A 20407-nucleotide genomic window follows, 5' to 3' on the forward strand; every position below is an offset into this window, starting at 1 on the left:
GCAATGATCAACAACCAATTTGACAGAGCTTGAAGAATTTTGAAAATAATAATGGGCAAATGTTGCACAATCCAGGTGTGGAAGGTTCTTAGACACTTATCGAGAAAGACTCACAGCTGTAATCACTGCCAAAGGTGATTCTAACATGTATTAGCTCAGTGGGTTGAATACTTATCTAATAAAGATATGTTAGTGTTTTATTTTTCATATAGATATATATATTTTTTTACAAATGTTATACTTTTTCTCCCACTTTGACATTACAGAGTATTTTGTGTAGATCGTTGATCAAAAATTCAATGAAATCCATTGGTGTAAAGTACTTAAGTAAAACTACTTTAAAGTATAACTTAAGTAGTTTTTTAGGGTTATCTGTACTTTACTATTTATATTTTTGGCAACTTTTACTTTTACTCCACTACATTCCTAAAGAAAATATGTACTTTTTACTCCCATACATTTTCCCTGACGCCCAAATGTTGTACAGCAATATGGTCCAATTCATGCACCTATATGCATTGTATACATCGTCCAACGAAATGCTTACTAGCAGGTTGCTTCTCGACAATGTAACAACAATAACAAATAATAAAATATATTTTTGCCAGGAAAAACCAGAGGAAATTAAACAAGCGCTTTCTGGTCACTAATTAGGATATGTGTGCCAGCCTTTGCGCGCCAATGCTGATGACAGGTCATTGGTCAACGGTCAAGACGTGCACCTTTTGGTTCTGAAGCACAGATTAAATGACCAAAAGTATGTGTACACCTGCTCATCGAACAGCTCATTCCAAAATCATGGGCATTAATATGGAGTTGGTTTCCCCCATAATGAAAAAGCAAAAACAGGTTTTTAGACATTTCTGCACAATTTAGTGGCCGTTTATTGTTCCCCCAGCACAAACTTCTTGATATGCCACACCTATCAGGTGGCTGTATTATCTTGGCAAAGGAAAAATGCTCACTAAAATTGAGAAATACGCTTTTTGTGTGTGTAGAGAATTTCTGTTATTTTATTTCAGCTCATGAAACATGGGACAACACATTACATGTGTTTATTGACTAAGTAAACTAACAACTTTTAGACCTACCCAAAAAATTAAATGTGCCACACATTACTCTGTGTAGCCATAGCAACTGCTCCATTTGGCTGCTGCTCAGCGCTAGGAGACTGCCTACACAGTACACACACAGCTGATAAGTACCACAGGAGATTTTGGCTACAAAGGCAGCCCTTCTACTTACTGATGAAGTCACGATATTGACATGTGCAATTGTGCATGTCTCCGCATGCACCTTAGGCAAGTGACTGGCTACAACTGGAGTGAGGCACGCCGAGAGTGAGCCGGGGGAGGGGGGAAATTACAATTTATTTGGTTTGAAGTACTATATTAAGCCTACATTTTATTTATTTATTAAATGCTCCACACATTACATATTTCTGGTCCTGCATCTTCTGCTGACCTATTGAAAACAGTACAACAATGATATAGCAAATTAAGATGTGTGATGTATGCCTTTTGTTTTGATGACAAAACAAAGTAGCCTACACAGCTATGGAAGTTTTGTCTTTCAGGGTCCAGCTCCAACTGACAGGTTGAATACCATGTGCCTTTGTTTTTTTGAACGGGTAAGGGGGTGGGCTCTTCACGATTCTATCAGCCAATCAGTCCTGTATGTAAATATATTCAAATTTGTATCCCCATGTACACAGTCGGACTGAGCATTTCAGTGTCCCAAGGAGGCTCACTGAGATTTTTTGACAAAAAAATAATACAAAATACATTTTAAAAGACTGCATTGGGACATTGATTATTGTGCTTGATATTTTCCGAATAAAAAAAAAAAGTCAATCATACAGTGAAATAATTTAAGCAGTCTAATGTAGTGGACTGAAAGCAGTAAGTTCTCATAGGGTTGTGCCATCATTTTTTTGTAATTTTTTGATAAATCAATGCTAAACAAACAAGTAAACAAAACAAGAAATTAGAGTCTTTAATGCCATATACCTATATTCACATATCCACCTCCCTTTATCTACATAGGTACTGAAGAGTCCCAAGACTCAGCTCATTGTTAAAAACCAGAATGCATACCACAGTAGGGGTGTGTGTGTCTGTGTGAGAGAGATCAATCAAATGTTCATACACTGTAGGTAGAGTGTACTCCTCCAGTCTGGGGTCAGTGGTGAAAGGTTTGGTTCAGTCCACTTCTGTCAGGCCACATGGCCTCCTGAACTCTTGACCTCGCTCATGGATCCATTTGTTGGACACTGGCAACACAGAGAAATACAAAATGTCAGTGCCAGTCTCAATTCTCTCCGATGTGTGAGACTAAGGGCTCGGTTAAAACCTACTACTAACAGAAAGACTCCAAGTTTTTAAGTTTTATTGTCACGTGCACGAGTACAGTTATTCCTTTCTTGCATACTCTTTTCCCAACAATGCAGTAATCAATATATAGTATTATACAATAAAGTAGAATAAAAACACACAAGAAATTGAAATAATAACAGAGCTAGCTAACCAAGCAAACCAGACGACAAGTTTCAATAGAACCTCGCCAGCTAAAATTCACGCTAGCTCACGTTAGACCGAGAGAATGAAAAACAGCTTCTATCTCAAGGCCATCAGACTGTTAAACAGACATCACTAGCACATTAGAGGCTGCTGCTGCCTATTGAAATCACTGGCCACTTTAAGAAATGGAACACTAGTCACTTTAATAATGTTTACATATCTTGCACTACTCATCTCATATGTATATACTGTATTCTATAATATTCTACTGTATCTTAGTCCATGCCGCTCTGTCATTGCTTGTTCATATGCATATATTCTTAAATTCCATTCCTTACTTAGATTTGTGTGTATTGGGTATATGTTGTGAAATTGTTAGATATTACTTGTTAGATATTACTGCACTGTCGGAGCTAGAAGCACAAGCATTTCACTACACCCGCAATAACATCTGCTAAACACGTGTATGTGACAAATACAATTTGATTTGATTTAGCTTGTTTCAACTCTGATTTGCAAGCTAATGTTAGCTAACGTTAGATAGCTATCATTCGAGGGATGACTGTTCTCAAATCAAATCAAATTGTATTGGCCACATGCGCCGAATACAACAGGTGCAGACATTACAGTGAAATGCTTACTTACAGCCCTTAACCAACAGTGCATTTATTTTTAATAAAAAAGTAAAATAAAACAACAACAAAAAAAGTGTTGAGAAAAAAAGAGCAGAAGTAAAATAAAATAACAGTAGGGAGGCTATACAGTGGGGAAAAAAAGTATTTAGTCAGCCACCAATTGTGCAAGTTCTCCCACTTAAAAAGATGAGAGAGGCCTGTAATTTTCATCATAGGTACACGTCAACTATGACAGACAAAATGAGAAAAAATCCAGAATATCACATTGTAGGATTTTTAATGAATTTATTTGCAAATTATGGTGGAAAATAAGTATTTGGTCAATAACAAAAGTTTCTCAATACTTTGTTATATACCCTTTGTTGGCAATGACACAGGTCAAACGTTTTCTGTAAGTCTTCACAAGGTTTTCACACACTGTTGCTGGTATTTTGGCCCATTCCTCCATGCAGATCTCCTCTAGAGCAGTGATGTTTTGGGGCTGTCGCTGGGCAACACGGACTTTCAACTCCCTCCAAAGATTTTCTATGGGGTTGAGATCTGGGGACTGGCTAGGCCACTCCAGGACCTTGAAATGCTTCTTACGAAGCCACTCCTTCGTTGCCCGGGCGGTGTGTTTGGGATCATTGTCATGCTGAAAGACCCAGCCACGTTTCATCTTCAATGCCCTTGCTGATGGAAGGAGGTTTTCACTCAAAATCTCACGATACATGGCCCCATTCATTCTTTCCTTTATACGGATCAGTCATCCTGGTCCCTTTGCAGAAAAACAGCCCCAAAGCATGATGTTTCCACCCCCATGCTTCACAGTAGGTATGTTGTTCTTTGGATGCAACTCAGCATTCTTTGTCCTCCAAACACGACGAGTTGAGTTTTTACCAAAAAGTTATATTTTGGTTTCATCTGACCATATGACATTCTCCCAATCCTCTTCTGGATCATCCAAATGCACTCTAGCAAACTTCAGACGGGCCTGGACATGTACTGGCTTAAGCAGGGGGACACGTCTAGCACTGCAGGATTTGAGTCCCTGGCGGCGTAGTGTGTTACTGATGGTAGGCTTTGTTACTTTGGTCCCAGCTCTCTGCACGTCATTCACTAGGTCCCACTGTGTGGTTCTGGGATTTTTGCTCACCATTCTTGTGATAATTTTGACCCCACGGGGTGAGATCTTGCGTGGAGCCCCAGATCGAGGGAGATTATCAGTGGTCTTGTATGTCTTCCATTTCCTAATAATTGCTCCCACAGTTGATTTCTTCAAACCAAGCTGCTTACCTATTGCAGATTCAGTCTTCCCAGCCTGGTGCAGGTCTACAATTTTGTTTCTGGTGTTCTTTGACAGCTCTTTGGTCTTGGCCATAGTGGAGTTTGGAGTGTGACTGTTTGAGGTTGTGGACAGGTGTCTTTTATACTGATAACAAGTTCAAACAGGTGCCATTAATACAGGTAACGAGTGGATGACAGAGGAGCCTCTTAAAGAAGAAGTTACAGGTCTGTGAGAGCCAGAAATCTTGGTTGTTTGTAGGTGACCAAATACTTATTTTCCACCATAATTTGCAAATAAATTCATTAAAAATCCTACAATGTGATTTTCTGGAATTTCTTTTCTCAATTTGTCTGTCATAGTTGACGTGTACCTATGATGAAAATTACAGGCCTCTCTCATCTTTTTAAGTGGGAGAACATGCACAATTGGTGGCTGACTAAATACTTTTTTTCCCCACTGTATATACAGGGGGGTACCGGTGCAGAGTCAATGTGCGGGGGCACCGGCTAGTTGAGGTAGTTGAAGTAATATGTACATGTGGGTAGAGTTAAAGTGACTATGCATTAATATTTAACAGAGTAGCAGCAGCGTAAATAGATGGGGTGGGGGGGCAGTGCAAATAGTCCGGGTAGCCACGATTAGCTGTTCAGGAGTCTTATGGCTTGGGGGTAGAAGCTGTTGAGAAGTCTTTTTTACCTAGACTTGGCACTCCGGTACCGCTTGCCGTGCGGTAGCAAGAGAACAGTCTATGACTAGGGTGGCTGGAGTCTTTGACAATTTTGAGGGCCTTCCTCTGACACCGCCTGGTATAGAGGTCCTGGATGGCAGGAAGCTTGGCCCCAGTGATGTACTGGGCCGTACGCACTACCCTCTGTAGTGCCTTGCGGTCGGAGGCCAAGCAGTTGCCATACCAGGCAGAGATGCAACCAGTCAGGATGCTCTCGATGGTGCAGCTGTATAATTTTTTGAGGATCTGAGGACCCATGCCGAATCTTTTCAGTCTCCTGAGGGGGAATAGGCTTTGTCGTGCCCTCTTCACGACTGTCTTGGTGTGTTTGGACCATGATAGTTCTTTGGTGATGTGGACATCAAGGAACTTGAAGCTCTCAACCTGTTACACTACAGCCCCGTAGATGAGAATGGGGGCGTGCTCAGTCCTATTATTTTTCCTGTAGTCCACAATCATCTCATTTGTCTTGGTCACGTTGAGGGAGAGGTTGTTATCCTGGCACCACACGGCCAGGTCTCTGACCTCCTCCCTATAGGCTGTCTCATCGTTGTCGGTGATCAGGCCTACCACTGTTGTGTCGTCGGCAAACTTAATGATGGTGTTGGAGTCGTGCCTGGCCATGCAGTCATGGGTGAACAGGGAGTACAGGAGAACACTGAGCACGCACCCCTGAGGGGCCCCCGTGTTGAGGATCAGTGTGGCAGATGTGTTGTTACCTACCCTTACCACCTGGGGGCGGCCCGTCAGGAAGTCCAGGATCCAGTTGCAGAGGGAGGTGTTTAGTCCCAGGATCCTTAACTTAGTGATGAGCTTTGAGGGCACTATGGTGTTGAATGCTGAGCTGTAGTCAATGAATAGTATTCTAACGTAGGTGTTCCTCTTGTCCAGGTGGGAAAGGGCAGTGTGGAGTGCAATAGAGATTGCATCATCTGTGGATCTGTTGGGGCGGTATGCAAATTGGAGTGGGTCTAGGGTTTCTGGGATAATGGTGTTGATGTGAGCCATGACCAGCCTTTCAAAGCACTTCATGGCCACAGACGTCAGTGCTACGGGTCGGTAGTCATTTAGGCAGGTTATCTTAGTGTCCTTGGGCACGGGGACTATGGTGGTCTGCTTGAAACATGTTGGTATTACAGACTCAGTCAGGGACATGTTGAAAATGTCAGTGAAGACACTTGCCAGTTGGTCAGCACATGTTCGGAGTACACATCCTGGTAATCCGTCTGGCCCTGCGGCCTTGTGAATGTTGACCTGCTTAAAGGTCTTACTCACATCGGCTACGGAGAGCTTGATCACATAGTCATCCAGAACAGCTGGTGGTCTCATGCATGCTTCAGTGTTGCTTGCCTCGAAGCGAGCATAGAAGTGGTTTAGCTCGTCTGGTAGGCTTGTGTCACTGGGAAGCTCGCGGCTGTGCTTCCCTTTGTAGTCTATAATAGTTTTCAAGCCCTGCCACATCCGACGAGCGTCAGAGCCGGTGTAGTACGATTCAATCTTAGTCCTGTATTGACTCTGGCTGTTTGATGGTTCGTCGGAGGGCATAGCGGGATTTCTTATAAGCGTCCGGGTTAGAGTCCCGCTCCTTGAAAGCGGCAGCTCTACCCTTTAGCTCAGTGCGGATGTTTCCTGTAATCCATGGCTTCTGGTTGGGGTATGTACGTACGGTCACTGTGGGGACGACATCATTGATGCACTTATTGATGAAGCCAGTGACTGATGTGGTGTACTCCTCAATGCTATCTGAAGAATCCCGGAACATGTTCCAGTCTGTGCTGGCAAAACAGTCCTGTAGCTTAGCATCTGCGTCATCTGACCACTTTTTTATTAACCGAGTCACTGGTGCTTCCTACTTTAGTTTTTGCTAATAAGCAGGAATCAGGAGGATAGAGTTATGGTCAGATTTGCCAAATGGAGGGCGAGGGAGAGCTTTGTATGCGTCTCTGTCTGTGGAGTAAAGGTGGTCTAGAGTTTTTTTCCTCTGGTTGCACATTTAACATGCTGGTAGAAATTAGGTAGAACGGATTTAAGTTTCCCTGCATTAAAGTCCCCGGCCACTAGGAGCGCTGCCTCTGGATGAGCATTTTCCTGTTGACTTATGGCCTTATACAGCTCATTCAGTGCAATCTTAATGCCAGCATTGGTTTGTGGTGGTAAATAGACAGCTATGAAAAATATAGATGAAAACTCTCTTGGTAAATAGTGTGGTCTACAGTTTATCATAAGATACTCTACCTCAGGCGAGCAAAACCTCGAGACTTCCTTAGTATTTGAGTTTGTGCACCAGCTGTTGTTTACAAATATACATAGACCGCTACCCCTTGTCTTACCGGAGTCAGCCGTTCTACCCTGCCGGAGCATATAGCCCGCTAGCTGTATGTTATCCATGTCGTCGTTCAGCCACGACTCGGTGAAACATAAGATATTACAGTTTTTAATGTCCCGTTGGTAGGATAACCGTAATCTTAGGTCATCCAATTTATTTTCCAATGATTGAAGTTTGGCTAATAGGATTGATGGGAGCAGCAGTTTACTCGCTCGCCGTCGGATCCTTACAAGGCACCCCGACCTAAGTCCACGATATCTCCGTCTCTTCCTCATGCGAATGACGGGGATTTGGGCCTTGTCGGGTGTCTGTAGGATATTCTTTGTGTAGTGCAAAAATAAATCAAGGATCCAGCTATGGTGGTAATTTGTGTCATGTCTGACTACTGCAGTACTGCTTGCCCATGTGATAGCTAACAGTCCGCAACTAGCCCAGTCAACCTAGCTAAACGTGGTGTCAGCATCCAGTGGTGATCAGCTGGCAGTTGCATAGTAAAACTGGGCTGTGAAACTGGTCTATGCTGGCCCGGGTTTCCCGCCATCCTAGGTTCAGAATACAATGTAAAAAAAAATATATATGAACCTAACCTCGACCCAGCTCGAATTTGAGAATTCCATTCGAGCTAGCTCGAATTTAGCCCTAATTTGGCCTTAATTCAAAGTGCCAGTGGAAACATGGTTTAGGGCTCTGTTAAAACCTACTACTACCAGGAAGACTCCCCCACAGTTAGAGGCTTCCTATTATCAAAGTAAGTGTATGTGCAAGCAGAAGTTCGTTAACAAAAACACTGCGGCAACATTGCAGCCTACGTGAGAGATACAATAGAGAAACACAATGAAGACTTACTAGGAAGTAGTCAAAGAAACACATCAAATGACTGACACCAATAAACAGATTGAGATTAGAGAGGCTGCTTGTGTGTTTGGATTAAACTCTCCATCCGACTCACCCCATTTACTTCCTACTAACACAGGACAGGCAGCGTGTCTGGTCCTGTAATCTCCCTCTCCGCTCCTAAAGAGGTTGTACCAGAAGACTGCAGTTCCCTGTGGACACACATTGAGGAGACATACCCTGTTCAGTACATGCAAGTCACCACTGCATCGACGTAATGGCTCACTATAAATAAGATAGTTCGGGCCCTCTCAACCAAGGCTAACGTTGTATGATGACTAAGTCTAGGAGATTTCTCTGACCATGTGACTTGACCAATAGTTTTTCCTGGCCCCTAGTGCTGAGGGCTGTGCTTGTGTGAGAGCAGTTAAATGTTTTATCTCTCACCTTTTTGGGATAGATAGCTGCTCCAAAGTCTGGGAACACAGTCGCTCCTCCAGCTTCAACATCACTCATCTGCCAGGGAAAGGACAGCCTTGTGAGCTGGCTTCACTAATACACTGAAGTACTCCACCTAATACCATTTACTGTAGCCTACTTCTCTAAGGGATGTGTGCTGTATTTACACGAACAGTTTTATAACAGGCGTAATCATACAAATGATAGTTTCCATGTCATAAACATTTATCTGTAGAAATTTAAAGATTACTGAAGGTCTGAAGAAGGGTCTTGAATGTCTTGAAATGATGACAACATTGTTTAATAACACTAAACATAACAACACCAAATCCATAGGAGCCAGTCATTCAACTAGACATAAGTGCAGTATAAAAATTAGTCGTCCAAAAGCACTGTAGTTATGCAAAGCATGGCATTCTGCCTCTATTTGCACACACACATCATACATACAGTACTAGCATGGACCAATACATGAGATCCAATGTTATGGTTTAGTGGGTACAACACTGAAATTAACTGACAGACTCCAAGGGTGAATTTCCAGTGTTTGACAAACTTTTTTTTCCCACCACCATCTACTGTAGCAATGTTAGTGGTCGTGTCTGAATACCAATACTTGCGTCCTAAATAGAAGACCGTTTGAGTATGCGAAAAACGAAAGTTTAATAGTATGCAGCATTTCGAAAATCGAGTATACAATAAATGTCCGGATATCATACTAATTTCAGCTTTGACAACAGCTGATCAATTAGATACTCAACGAACAGTCGGAAACAACACAATTGCTCATGACGCATTCTCAATATGCGAAAATATAATGTTTTATAGTACACGACCTGTCAAAACTTTGGACACACCTACTAATTCAAGGGTTTTTCTTTATTTTGACTATTTCTTACATTGTAGAATAATAGTGAAAACATCAAAATGATGAAATAACACATATGGAATCATGTAGTAGCCAGAAAATATATTTTATATTTGAGATTCTTCAAATAGCCACCCTTTGCCTTGATGACAGCTTTGCACACTCTTGACATTCTCTCAACCAGCTTCACCTGGAACGCTGTTCCAACAGTCTTGAAGGAGTTCCCACAAATGCTGAGCTCTTGTTGGCTGCTTTTCCTTCACTCTGCGGTCCGACTCATCCCAAACCATCTCAATTGGGTTCAGGTTAGGGGATTGTGGAGGCCAGGTTATCTGATGCAGCACTCCATCACTCTCCTTCTTGGTAAAATAGCCCTTACACAGCCTGGAGGTGTGTTGGGTCATTGTCCTGTTGAAAAGCAAATGATAGTCCCACTAAGCCCAAACCAGATGGGATGGTGTATCGCTGTAGAATGCTGTCGTAGCCATGCTGGTTAAGTTTGCCTTGAATTCTAAATAAATCACTGACACTTTCACCAGCAAAGCACCCCCACACAATAAAACCTCCTCCTCCATGCTTTACGGTGGGAAATACACATGCAGAGATCATCCGTTCACCCACACCGCGTCTCACAATGACACGGCAGTTGGGACCAAAAATCTCCCATTTGGACTACAGACCAAAGGACAAATTCCCACCGGTCTAATGTCTATTGCTCGTGTTTCTTGGCCCAAGCAGGTCTCTTCTTCTTATTGGTGTCCTTTAGTAGTGGTTCACACAGTCCCCTGTGTGAAAAAGCCATATCTCAGACTGCCCATCTTAATCTTTTCTTTTTATTGGCCAGTCTGAGAAATAGCTTTTTCTTTGCAACTCTGCCTAGAAGGTCAGTATCCCGGAGTCGCTTCTTCACTGTTGACATTGAGACTGGTGTTTTGCGGGTACTATTTAATGAAGCTGCCAGTTGAGGACCTGTGAGGCATCTGTTTCTCAAACTAGACACTCTAATGTATTTGTCCTCTTGCTCAGTTGTGCACCGGGGCCTCCCACTCCTCTTTCTATGCTGGCAATTTCTCGCATGGAATAGCCTTAATTTCTCATTGAACCTACAATTGCTGATGCTCCAGATACTCAACTAGTCTCAAGAAGGACCGTTTTATTGCTTCTTTAATCAGCACAACAGTTTTCAGCTGTGCTAACATAATTGCAAAAGGGTTTTCTATTGATCAATTAGCCTTTTAAAATGATAAACTTGGATTAGCAAACACAACGTACCATTGGAACACAGATGGTTGCTGATAATGGGCCTCTGTACACCTATGTAGATATTCCATAAAAAATCTGCCGTTTCCAGCTACAATAGCCATTTACAACATTAACAATGTCTACACTGTATTTCTGATCAATTTGATGTTATTTTAATGGACAACAAAATTGCTTTTCTTTCGAAAACAAGGACATTTCTAAGTGACCCCAAACTTTTGAACGGTAGTGTATATATGTTACAGCACTTTGGTTTCACTAATACACATGTCCACATCACCAACAAACTATCATGGTCGTGAAGAGGGCACAACAACACCTTTTCCCCCTCAGGAGACTGCAAAGATTTGGCATGGGTCCCCAGATCCTCAAAAAGTTATACAGCTGCACCATTGAGAGCATCCTGAACGGTTGCATCAGCTCCTGGTATGGCAACTGCTCGGCATCTGACCGTAAGGCACTGCAGAGGGTAGTGCGTAAGGCCCAGTACATCACTGGGGCCAAGCTTCCTGCCATCCAGGACCTATATACAACCTTATCCGTCATTATCTTCAACAATTCAACTGAAATAATAAACCGGGCAACAGCCCTTCGAACTGCAAACCACCATCTCTGTGTTTTAATGGACACCACCATGATAGCCCTAACTCAAACCAACAATTAAAGCAAGATAAAGTATTTTTACAACCACAACTCTGATCAATTTTTTACACTAAGGTATAGTTTGAATGTGATAGTCTGGCTATAACCAGCCTGTGTAAGCCTATAACTCCATTCCTATTCCTTTCAGAGTTTAGAAAAATTAATCGTATTGGAAATGAAGTATTATCAGGCTGGTTAATGCAATGCATGTCTGTTGAATTTGTAAGAAAATCCACCCGCACTCAGTTCCGCCCCACCTACTCAGCCAGTCAGGAGTCGCTACTGCGTTGCGGCCGTGGCATACTGCATACTTTTTACTAACCGGTACGTGTTAAATAGCATGCGACGATGAGTACATAGTATGCAGTTTAAGTATGTAGCACACTAGTATGGGTATTCGGACATGGCCAGTGATTTTATGAGTATGCGGTAACACTGATTGACATTCCCATGTCCAATATTGAAGTGGCGGTCATGGATCTTCCAAAAACAATCATTACGCAAAACAGAGACACACAAAGAAGAATCTAAAGGCTCTATTCAATCTGTAAAGCTGAAGCATTACAGATTATACAATAGAAATGTAAAGGTGATTCCGAATGAGCCGACATGCAGCGTTCACCGTGAATGCAGTCTCCGCTAAAGCGGGAACATTCCCTTTAAATATCAATCACGCTGTAAAGATGAATAGAGCCCTAAATCAGTAGCTGCTACTGTAAAGTGACAGCAGCAACTGGATACGTATACTTACGTAATTTAAAAAAGTAGCCACACGATTTCCAGTGCCTAATGTTTTGAAAGCATCAGGCTCCTCTTTCTATGAAGTAAAACACAAGTTGAATACACACAGAGACATGTACTTACGTAGTTCAGGAAGGTAGCAAGTCTATTTCCATCGACCATGATGTCCTGAGGACGCTGCAACAAATGTTTATAACTTTTAACCCAGACTAAAATGGCTCTAGGATCCCGCCACCTAAGTGCACTAAAGAAATCCTCTGTGACCAAATTGATTGTTAATATCTGTTTGACTTAACGTGGTTATTGAAAATCAGTGAGATATAATGACTAATTTCACAAAAAATTAGCAACAATTGAATATTTAGTATATTAAATATAATCTACTATTGAATCCTTTGATTACAGTGAGGGAAAAATGTATTTGATCCCCTGCTGATTTTGTACGTTTGCCCACTGACAAAGACATGATCAGTCTATAATTTTAATGGTAGGTTTATTTGAACAGTGAGAGACAGAATAACAACAACAAAATCCAGAAAAACGCATGTCAAAAATGTTATAAATTGATTTGCATTTTAAATGAGGGAAATAAGTATTTGACCCCTCTGCAAAACATGACTTGATGACAATCACAGAGGTCAGACGTTTCTTGTAGTTGGCCACCAGGTTTGCACACATCTCAGGAGGGATTTTGTCCCACTCCTCTTTGCAGATCTTCTCCAAGTCAATAAGGTTTCGAGGCTGACGTTTGGCAACTCGAACCTTCAACTCCCTCCACAGATTTTCTATGGGATTAAGGTCTGGAGACTGGCTAGGCCACTCCAGGACCTTAATGTGCTTCTTCTTGAGCCACTCCTTTGTTGCCTTGGCCGTGTGTTTTGGGTCATTGTCATGCTGGAATACCCATCCACGACCAATTTTCAATGCCCTGGCTGAGGGAAGGAGGTTCTCACCCAAGATTTGACGGTACATGGCCTTGTCCATCGTCCCTTTGATGCGGTAAAGTTGTCCTGTCCCCTTATCAGAAAAACACCCCCAAAGCATAATGTTTCCACCTCCATGTTTGACGGTGGGGATGGTGTTCTTGGGGTCATAGGCAGCTTTCCTCCTCCTCCAAACACGGCGAGTTGAGTTGATGCCAAAGAGCTCGATTTTGGTCTCATCTGACCACAACACTTTCACCCAGTTCTCCTCTGAATCATTCAGATGTTCATTGGCAAACTTCAGACGGCCCTGTATATGTGCTTTCTTGAGCAGGGGGACCTTGCAGGCGCTGCAGGATTTCAGTCCTTCACGGCGTAGTGTGTTACCAATTGTTTTCTTGGTGACTATGGTCCCAGCTGCCTTGAGATCATTGACAAGATCTTCCCGTGTAGTTCTGGGCTGATTCCTCACCGTTCTCATGATCATTGCAACTCCACGAGGTGAGATCTTGCATGGAGCCCCAGGCCGAGGGAGATTGACAGTTATTTTGTGTTTCTTCCATTTGCGAATAATCGAACCAACTGTTGTCACCTTCTCACCAAGCTGCTTGGCGATGGTCTTGTAAACCATTCCAGCCTTGTGTATGTCTACAATCTTGTCCCTGACATCCTTGGAGAGCTCTTTGGTCTTGGCCATGGTGGAGAGTTTGGAATCTGATTGATTGATTGCTTCTGTGGACAGGTGTCTTTTATACAGGTAACAAGCTGAGATTAGGAGCACTCACTTTAAGAGTGTGCTCCTAATCTCAGCTTGTTACCTGTATAAAAGACACCTGGGAGCCAGAAATCTTTCTGATTGAGAGGGGGTCAAATACTTATTTCCCTCATTAAAATGCAAATCAATTTATAACATTTTTGACATGCGTTTTTCTGGATATTTTTGTTGTTATTCTGTTTCTTACTGTTCAAATAAACCTACAATTAAAATTATAGACTGATCATTTCTTTGTCAGTGGGCAAATGTACAAAATCAGCAGGTGATCAAATACCTTTTCCCCTCACTGTATATATTAAATTAACTGGATATATGTTAATGTAGTCCAATTGCTACGTTGTGCACTTCCCCTGGGTGCCACTAAGAATCAGTAGAGCTACTGTCTACCACTGTACTAAGAATCAGTAGAGCTACTGTCTACCACTGCACTAAGAATCAGTAGAGCTACTGTCTACCACTGCACTATGAATCAGTAGAGCTACTGTCTACCACTGCACTAAGAATCAGTAGAATTACTGTCTACCACTGGGTTGTGGCCCTGGGCATCTTGCATGCAGCCTGAACTCTTCCAGGCAGAAGAAACATTCTAACTGAATATAAAACCTTAGTGTCCCCAAGGTTCAAAATGCAATCTTCATCATGCTGTGATCTACATGTCAACAACTTCAAAACATGATTCACTATTTATTCTCAAATATGTTGAATTTGAGAACTTTGTGTGCACGTGTATTTGTTTACACGTGTATAAAATCTAAACTGAAATTGAGATTATTCACTTCAAATACAAAAATGGCCTGGACAAAATTTTATAAAATTCAAATTAATTTGGTTAGAGGTAACGTTTCTCGTTTACGGTGTAATTTATCTCACCTGTGGTAAGTTGCAGGTGCCTACAGGGTAAAAATAGCATTCAACCAGTTTTGAAAAGAGAAAACAGAACATTCTGCTCCATTGCACTCCATTGTAAAATGCAAGGATGCCAATATATCTGTACATATTGGTCTTAGAAACTCTTCTTCTAGGAATATGACCTCTGAGTTATTCTCCTTCTAGGAATATACCCTCGGGGTTATGGACATGATTCAACTGTGACTCAACCCGTCATCTAGGTCTCCTTTGGCAATCTGCCATATAGGAATTCAGGGCCCCTCTTGGATACACACCATTCTATCTGCACCACAAATGGCACTGTATTCCCTTTACTGTATAGTGCACTACATAGGGAATAGGTTGCCATTTGGGATGCAGACTCTAGCAGTGGGTGAGAGCCAGAATCCCCCTAACTTTGGAGGTCCACATTGGTCTTAGACACCGTCTTGCCCGTTGACAGCTAAATGTGCAGCGCTCATTTCTTTTTATCACGGGTCAACATACACTACCGGTCAAAAGTTTCTCAACCTAGACACTCTAATGTATTTGTCCTCTTGCTCAGTTGTGCACCGGGCCTCCCACTCCTCTTTCTATTCTGGTTAGAGCCAGTTTGCGCTGTTCTGTGAAGGGAGTAGTACACAGCGTTGTACGAGATCTTCAGTTTCTTGGCAATTTCTCGCATGGAATAGCCTTCATTTCTCAGAACTAGAATAGACTGACGAGTTTCAGAAGAAAGTTATTTGTTTCTGGCCATTTTGAGCCTGTAATCGAACCCACAATTGCTGATGCTCCAGATACTCAACTAGTCTCAAGAAGGCCAGTTTTATTGCTTCTTTAATCAGCACAACAGTTTTCAGCTGTGCTAACATAATTGCAAAAGGGTTTTCTAATGATCAATTAGCCTTTTAAAATGATAAACTTGGATTAGCAAACACAACGTGCCATTGGAACACAGGACTGATGGTTGCTATGCCTATGTAGATATTCCATAAAAAAATCAGATGTTTCCAGCTACAGTAGCCATTTACAACATTAACAATGTCAACATTGTATTTCTGATCAATTTGATGTTATTTTAATGGACCAAAAAATTGCTTTTCTTTCGAAAACAAGGACATTTCTAAGTGACCCCAAACCTTTGAACGGTAGTGTATATTGTAATGGAGGAAAACAACATAAGCAAGTGGCGTGTGGCTACATGTGTGAAAACGTACTTCTCCATAGATCACAGCAGGATAAACGATTGCATGCCTGTTGCATCCCTTCCCAGATGCAACATAGAGCACACTTTAGTCACCGTATCGAGATTACCCTTACCCTGGAGAAATCAAAATGTGGCTCGTATTGTCCTCCGACCCCATAGTTAGCAATCTGTTTAGTGAGACAAAGAGTAGAAGCTAAGTTATTGGACAACCTCTGGGCCTAGTTTTTCAGAAGTTAACTGATCAGATTTCTTCAATCGGATGGGATTAAAGCCATAGAAATAGAATGAACAGAACACGCGTCCCCATTCAAGTCAATGATACGCCCTCTATTCATTCTATTTCTATGCATTTAATCATATCCGATTGCCGTAATGCGATCAGATAACTTTTGAAAAAACGGGACCCTGAAGTTAACAACTACTCACACGAAACGATCAGCTAAATTTCACAAAGTGAAGAGGGGTATTCTAACAGTAAACCATCAGAAAATGATGCCCAATGTTGATATTTACATCTACATTTTAGAAATTTAGCAGACGCTCTTATCCAGAGTGACTTACAGTTAGTGAGTGCAACGAACCCACAACCCTGGCATTGCAAGCGCCATGCTCTACCAACTGAGCTACACGGGACATGGATATGAGTGTAACAGGTACACTACAGTATATAATTGTCTAACAGGAAGACTGCATGTATAGTTATCTATGTCTACCAGGTAGGCTCGTAGCCGCGGGAAGTAGGGGTGCTGAGGGGGCTGCAGCACAGTCTGATAAATTGAAATGAACCTGTATGTGATCTGTACCTGGAGTAATTCGGCAGTCTGCGTTGTCAGACCTGTGATGTCCTCTATCCTTTGGTTGACGCGCTCAATAACAGGGTCCTCCTCCCCCTCCAGCCACGCACTGAAGGACAACACATCCACTGACTCACCACAACAACAAGACTCATTCCCCAGAGATGAGGCATAACTAAACATGATCTACAGAGGGTGCCAAAACCCTGCTTACCCATAATGACTCACCTTTTGGATACCCTGTAGTTTGCTGTGGTCAGAACGCCTGTTTTAGGGTCTCTAACAGTAGCTCTCGCAAGCTATACAAAGATATACAGTATAAATTAATATTGACACCATCTTATGTTCCTGAGACATTCACTCTCTTATGATACAATGTTTTAATACTACCACTGAGACATACAGTATATTATTCCATCTATTAATAGAGATATTCTAAGGTTATAGTGGGCTTGCTGGCCCAGTTTGCTGCTCCTCTCACCCTGGGCTTGGCCAGCTGCTTGATCTTCTCCATCTCCTGGTCTGACAGAGCGTTGAGGTAGCGGACGATATGTGGGCTGTCCCACTCGTCCTCCTCCTTCATGGGCTGGAGCAGCAGACGAGGGTTCCTGTTCCCGTCATGGTAGCGGCAGTACAGCCGGCTGCGCCTCTCAGTGGTCTGGATGGGGTGGAGGGTGGAATGGGTTGGGAGTGTGAGTTATACTGGAATTCACATCTCCTCTCCAAAACCCTGTTAAGCTACCTCACATCCCCTCTCCAGTGCTTAATTTGTCAATTGGGAGGTGCTGGAACAAAAAGTGAGCTGAGAGGGGGGTGACCTGGGTGGTTCTGATGTACCGGAACGCATAAATTAAAAAATTGAACATTGCATGCATATCATCGCTCTTGCGTACTGGCATAGAGCAGTAGAGTAGAGGCGCTTGCAAAAGTTGTGCACATGTGGAGAAAAAATGTAAGCCTAGGGTCAGAGAAAAATTTGACCTTTTTATTAACGCATTTCATGCAATTCTACAAATTTTAGATGACTGGAGACTAGCAGAATATTTGTTAATACCTCACAAATGCTGTAAATTACAGCCTACTTTGACACTGACAAACTGAGAATCTCAGATCAATAAAAATGACCTTGTCTTGAATCCATCAGTAGCCTAGACCTAGGTGTGTGGAGACACACATATTGTACAATATGAGGAGGAAATGATAGTCCTAAAAAAGCTTTCCAGTTTCACTGACTCACCTAATGATGCATAGCTCACTCACCAGCGATGGCAGATGCGCTCGTGCCAAAAGCCTATATCTCTCTTGTTTTACTTTCTAAAACAATGCTCTTCGCTCAATAGGCCTATTTGGACGTTGATAACATATTTGGTAGCCTACAGACAGATTTGTTTTTCCTGCGATTGTATTTCAAATATTGCGAAAGGCCTGTTTTGGCTACATGCTGTTCACTGACAGATTTGCTGCGCATTCCCGACTGTAGGCATGCCTTGTGATTGGGCTACACACAATCCACAGCTAGGCTATTACAATTTAAAAAAGCTATTGTTGATCCTCTGTGGCTAAATTATAGGACTACTCCTGGTGTAGTGTTCTGAATTATTTAATTTATTTCTGAACAGACAGAAAGTAATTTTATAACTTTGGCAAATGTAGTTAAATTGATCAGGGGTGCTGCAGCACCTCCAGCCAGTGGTGTAAAGTACTTTAGTAAAAATACTTGAAATGTCACGCCCTGGCTCTGGGGACGCTTGTATGTTGAGCCAGGGTGTGAGTGTTCTTTGGTTATTCTAGTTCATGTCTATCTATGTTGGCCAGAGTGGTTCTCAATCAGAGGCAACGAGTGTCAGCTGTTGCTGGTTGTCTCTGATTGGGAACCATATTTAGACAGGCCGTTTTCCCACAGTGTTTGTGGGATCTTGTTCCGTGTTGGTGTGTTTATTGTAACCTAGGACGTCACGTTATCGTATCGATTTGTTCTGTTCGTGTAATCATTTAATAAATAAATATGTTCGCATTCCACGCTGCGCCTTGGTCCTCCTCCTTCGACGATCGTGACATGAAAGTACTACTTAAGACGTTTTTGGGGGGTATCTGTACTTTACTTTACTATTTATATTTTTAACTACTTTTACTTTTACTTCACTACATTCCTACAGACAATAATGTACTTTTTACCCCATACATTTTCCCTGACACCCAAAAGTACTCCTTACATTTTGAATGCTTAGCAGGACAGGAAAATGGTCCAATTCACACGCTTATCAAGCGAACATCCCTGGTCTTCCCTATTGCCTCTGATCTGGCGGACTCACTAAACACACATGCTTCGTTTGTAAATGATGTCTGAGTGTTGGAGTGTGCCCCTGGCTATCCCTAAATAAATAAATAAATTATGCCGTCTGGTTTGCTTAATATAAGACATTTGAAATGATTTATACTTTTACTTTTGATACTTAAATATATTTTAGCAACTACATTTACTTTTTAGACTTAAGTATATTTAAAACCAAATACTTTTACTCAAGTAGTATTTTACTGGGTGACTTTCACTTTTACTTGAGTCATTTTCTATTAAGGTATCTTTACCTTTACTCAAGTATGACAATTGGGTACTTTTTCCACCGCTGCCTCCAGCACCCTTCCCACGGCTATGATTCTATAAGGAAATTATTGATGAAGGTGCAAAGCTGGAGAGATGAATGTTGCAGGCTCATGTCTATCAGAAAGCTGGAGAGATGAATGTTGCAGGCTCATGTCTATCAGAAAGCTGGAGAGATGAATGTTACAGGCTCATGTCTATCAGAAAGCTGGAGAGATGAATGTTGCAGGCTCATGTCTATCAGAAAGCTGGAGAGATGAATGGTACAGGCTCATGTCTATCAGAAAGCTGGAGAGATGAATGTTGCAGGCTCATGTCTATCAGAAAGCTGGAGAGATGAATGTTACAGGCTCATGTCTATCAGAAAGCTGGAGAGATGAATGTTGTAGGCTCATGTCTATCAGAAAGCTGGAGAGATGAATGTTGCAGGCTCATGTCTATCAGAAAGCTGGAGAGATGAATGTTGCAGGCTCGTGTCTATCAGAAAGCTGGAGAGATGAATGTTGCAGGCTCGTGTCTATCAGAAAGCTGGAGAGATGAATGTTGCAGGCTCGTGTCTATCAGAAAGCTGGAGAGATGAATGTTGCAGGCTCGTGTCTATCAGAAAGCTGGAGAGATGAATGTTGTAGGCTCGTGTCTATCAGAAAGCTGGAGATGAATGTTGTAGGCTCGTGTCTATCAGAAAGCTGGAGAGATGAATGTTGCAGGCTCATGTCTATCAGAAAGCTGGAGAGATGAATGTTGCAGGCTCATGTCTATCAGAAAGCTGGAGAGATGAATGTTGCAGGCTCATGTCTATCAGAAAGCTGGAGAGATGAATGTTGTAGGCTCATGTCTATCAGAAAGCTGGAGAGATTAATGTTGCAGGCTCGTGTCTATCAGAAAGCTGGAAAGATTAATGTTGCAGGCTCATGTCTATCAGAAAGCTGGAAAGATTAATGTTGCAGGCTCATGTCTATCAGAG

General features: G+C 42.2%; 1 protein-coding gene across 1 annotated transcript in view; it reads right to left on the bottom strand.

The window, feature by feature from the left end:
- Positions 1-855: 855 nt before the first annotated feature.
- LOC311142671 (prolyl 4-hydroxylase subunit alpha-2-like) overlaps positions 856-20407 on the bottom strand; it is a 41737-nt gene continuing 22185 nt past the window's right edge. Inside the window, exons 8-15 of the mRNA XM_084178325.1 lie at positions 17326-17502; positions 17073-17143; positions 16854-16953; positions 16164-16217; positions 12289-12354; positions 8756-8824; positions 8424-8520; positions 856-2272 (exon numbers count right to left, since the gene is read on the bottom strand). Coding sequence (XP_084034451.1) covers positions 2202-2272; positions 8424-8520; positions 8756-8824; positions 12289-12354; positions 16164-16217; positions 16854-16953; positions 17073-17143; positions 17326-17502 — 705 coding nt within the window. The 3' untranslated portion in view covers positions 856-2201. The remainder of the gene's footprint in view (positions 2273-8423; positions 8521-8755; positions 8825-12288; positions 12355-16163; positions 16218-16853; positions 16954-17072; positions 17144-17325; positions 17503-20407) is intronic.

Source organism: Coregonus lavaretus (genome assembly GCF_964263955.1).
Source record: "Coregonus lavaretus genome assembly, chromosome: 15".
In the NCBI taxonomy this organism is placed as follows: domain Eukaryota; kingdom Metazoa; phylum Chordata; class Actinopteri; order Salmoniformes; family Salmonidae; genus Coregonus; species Coregonus lavaretus.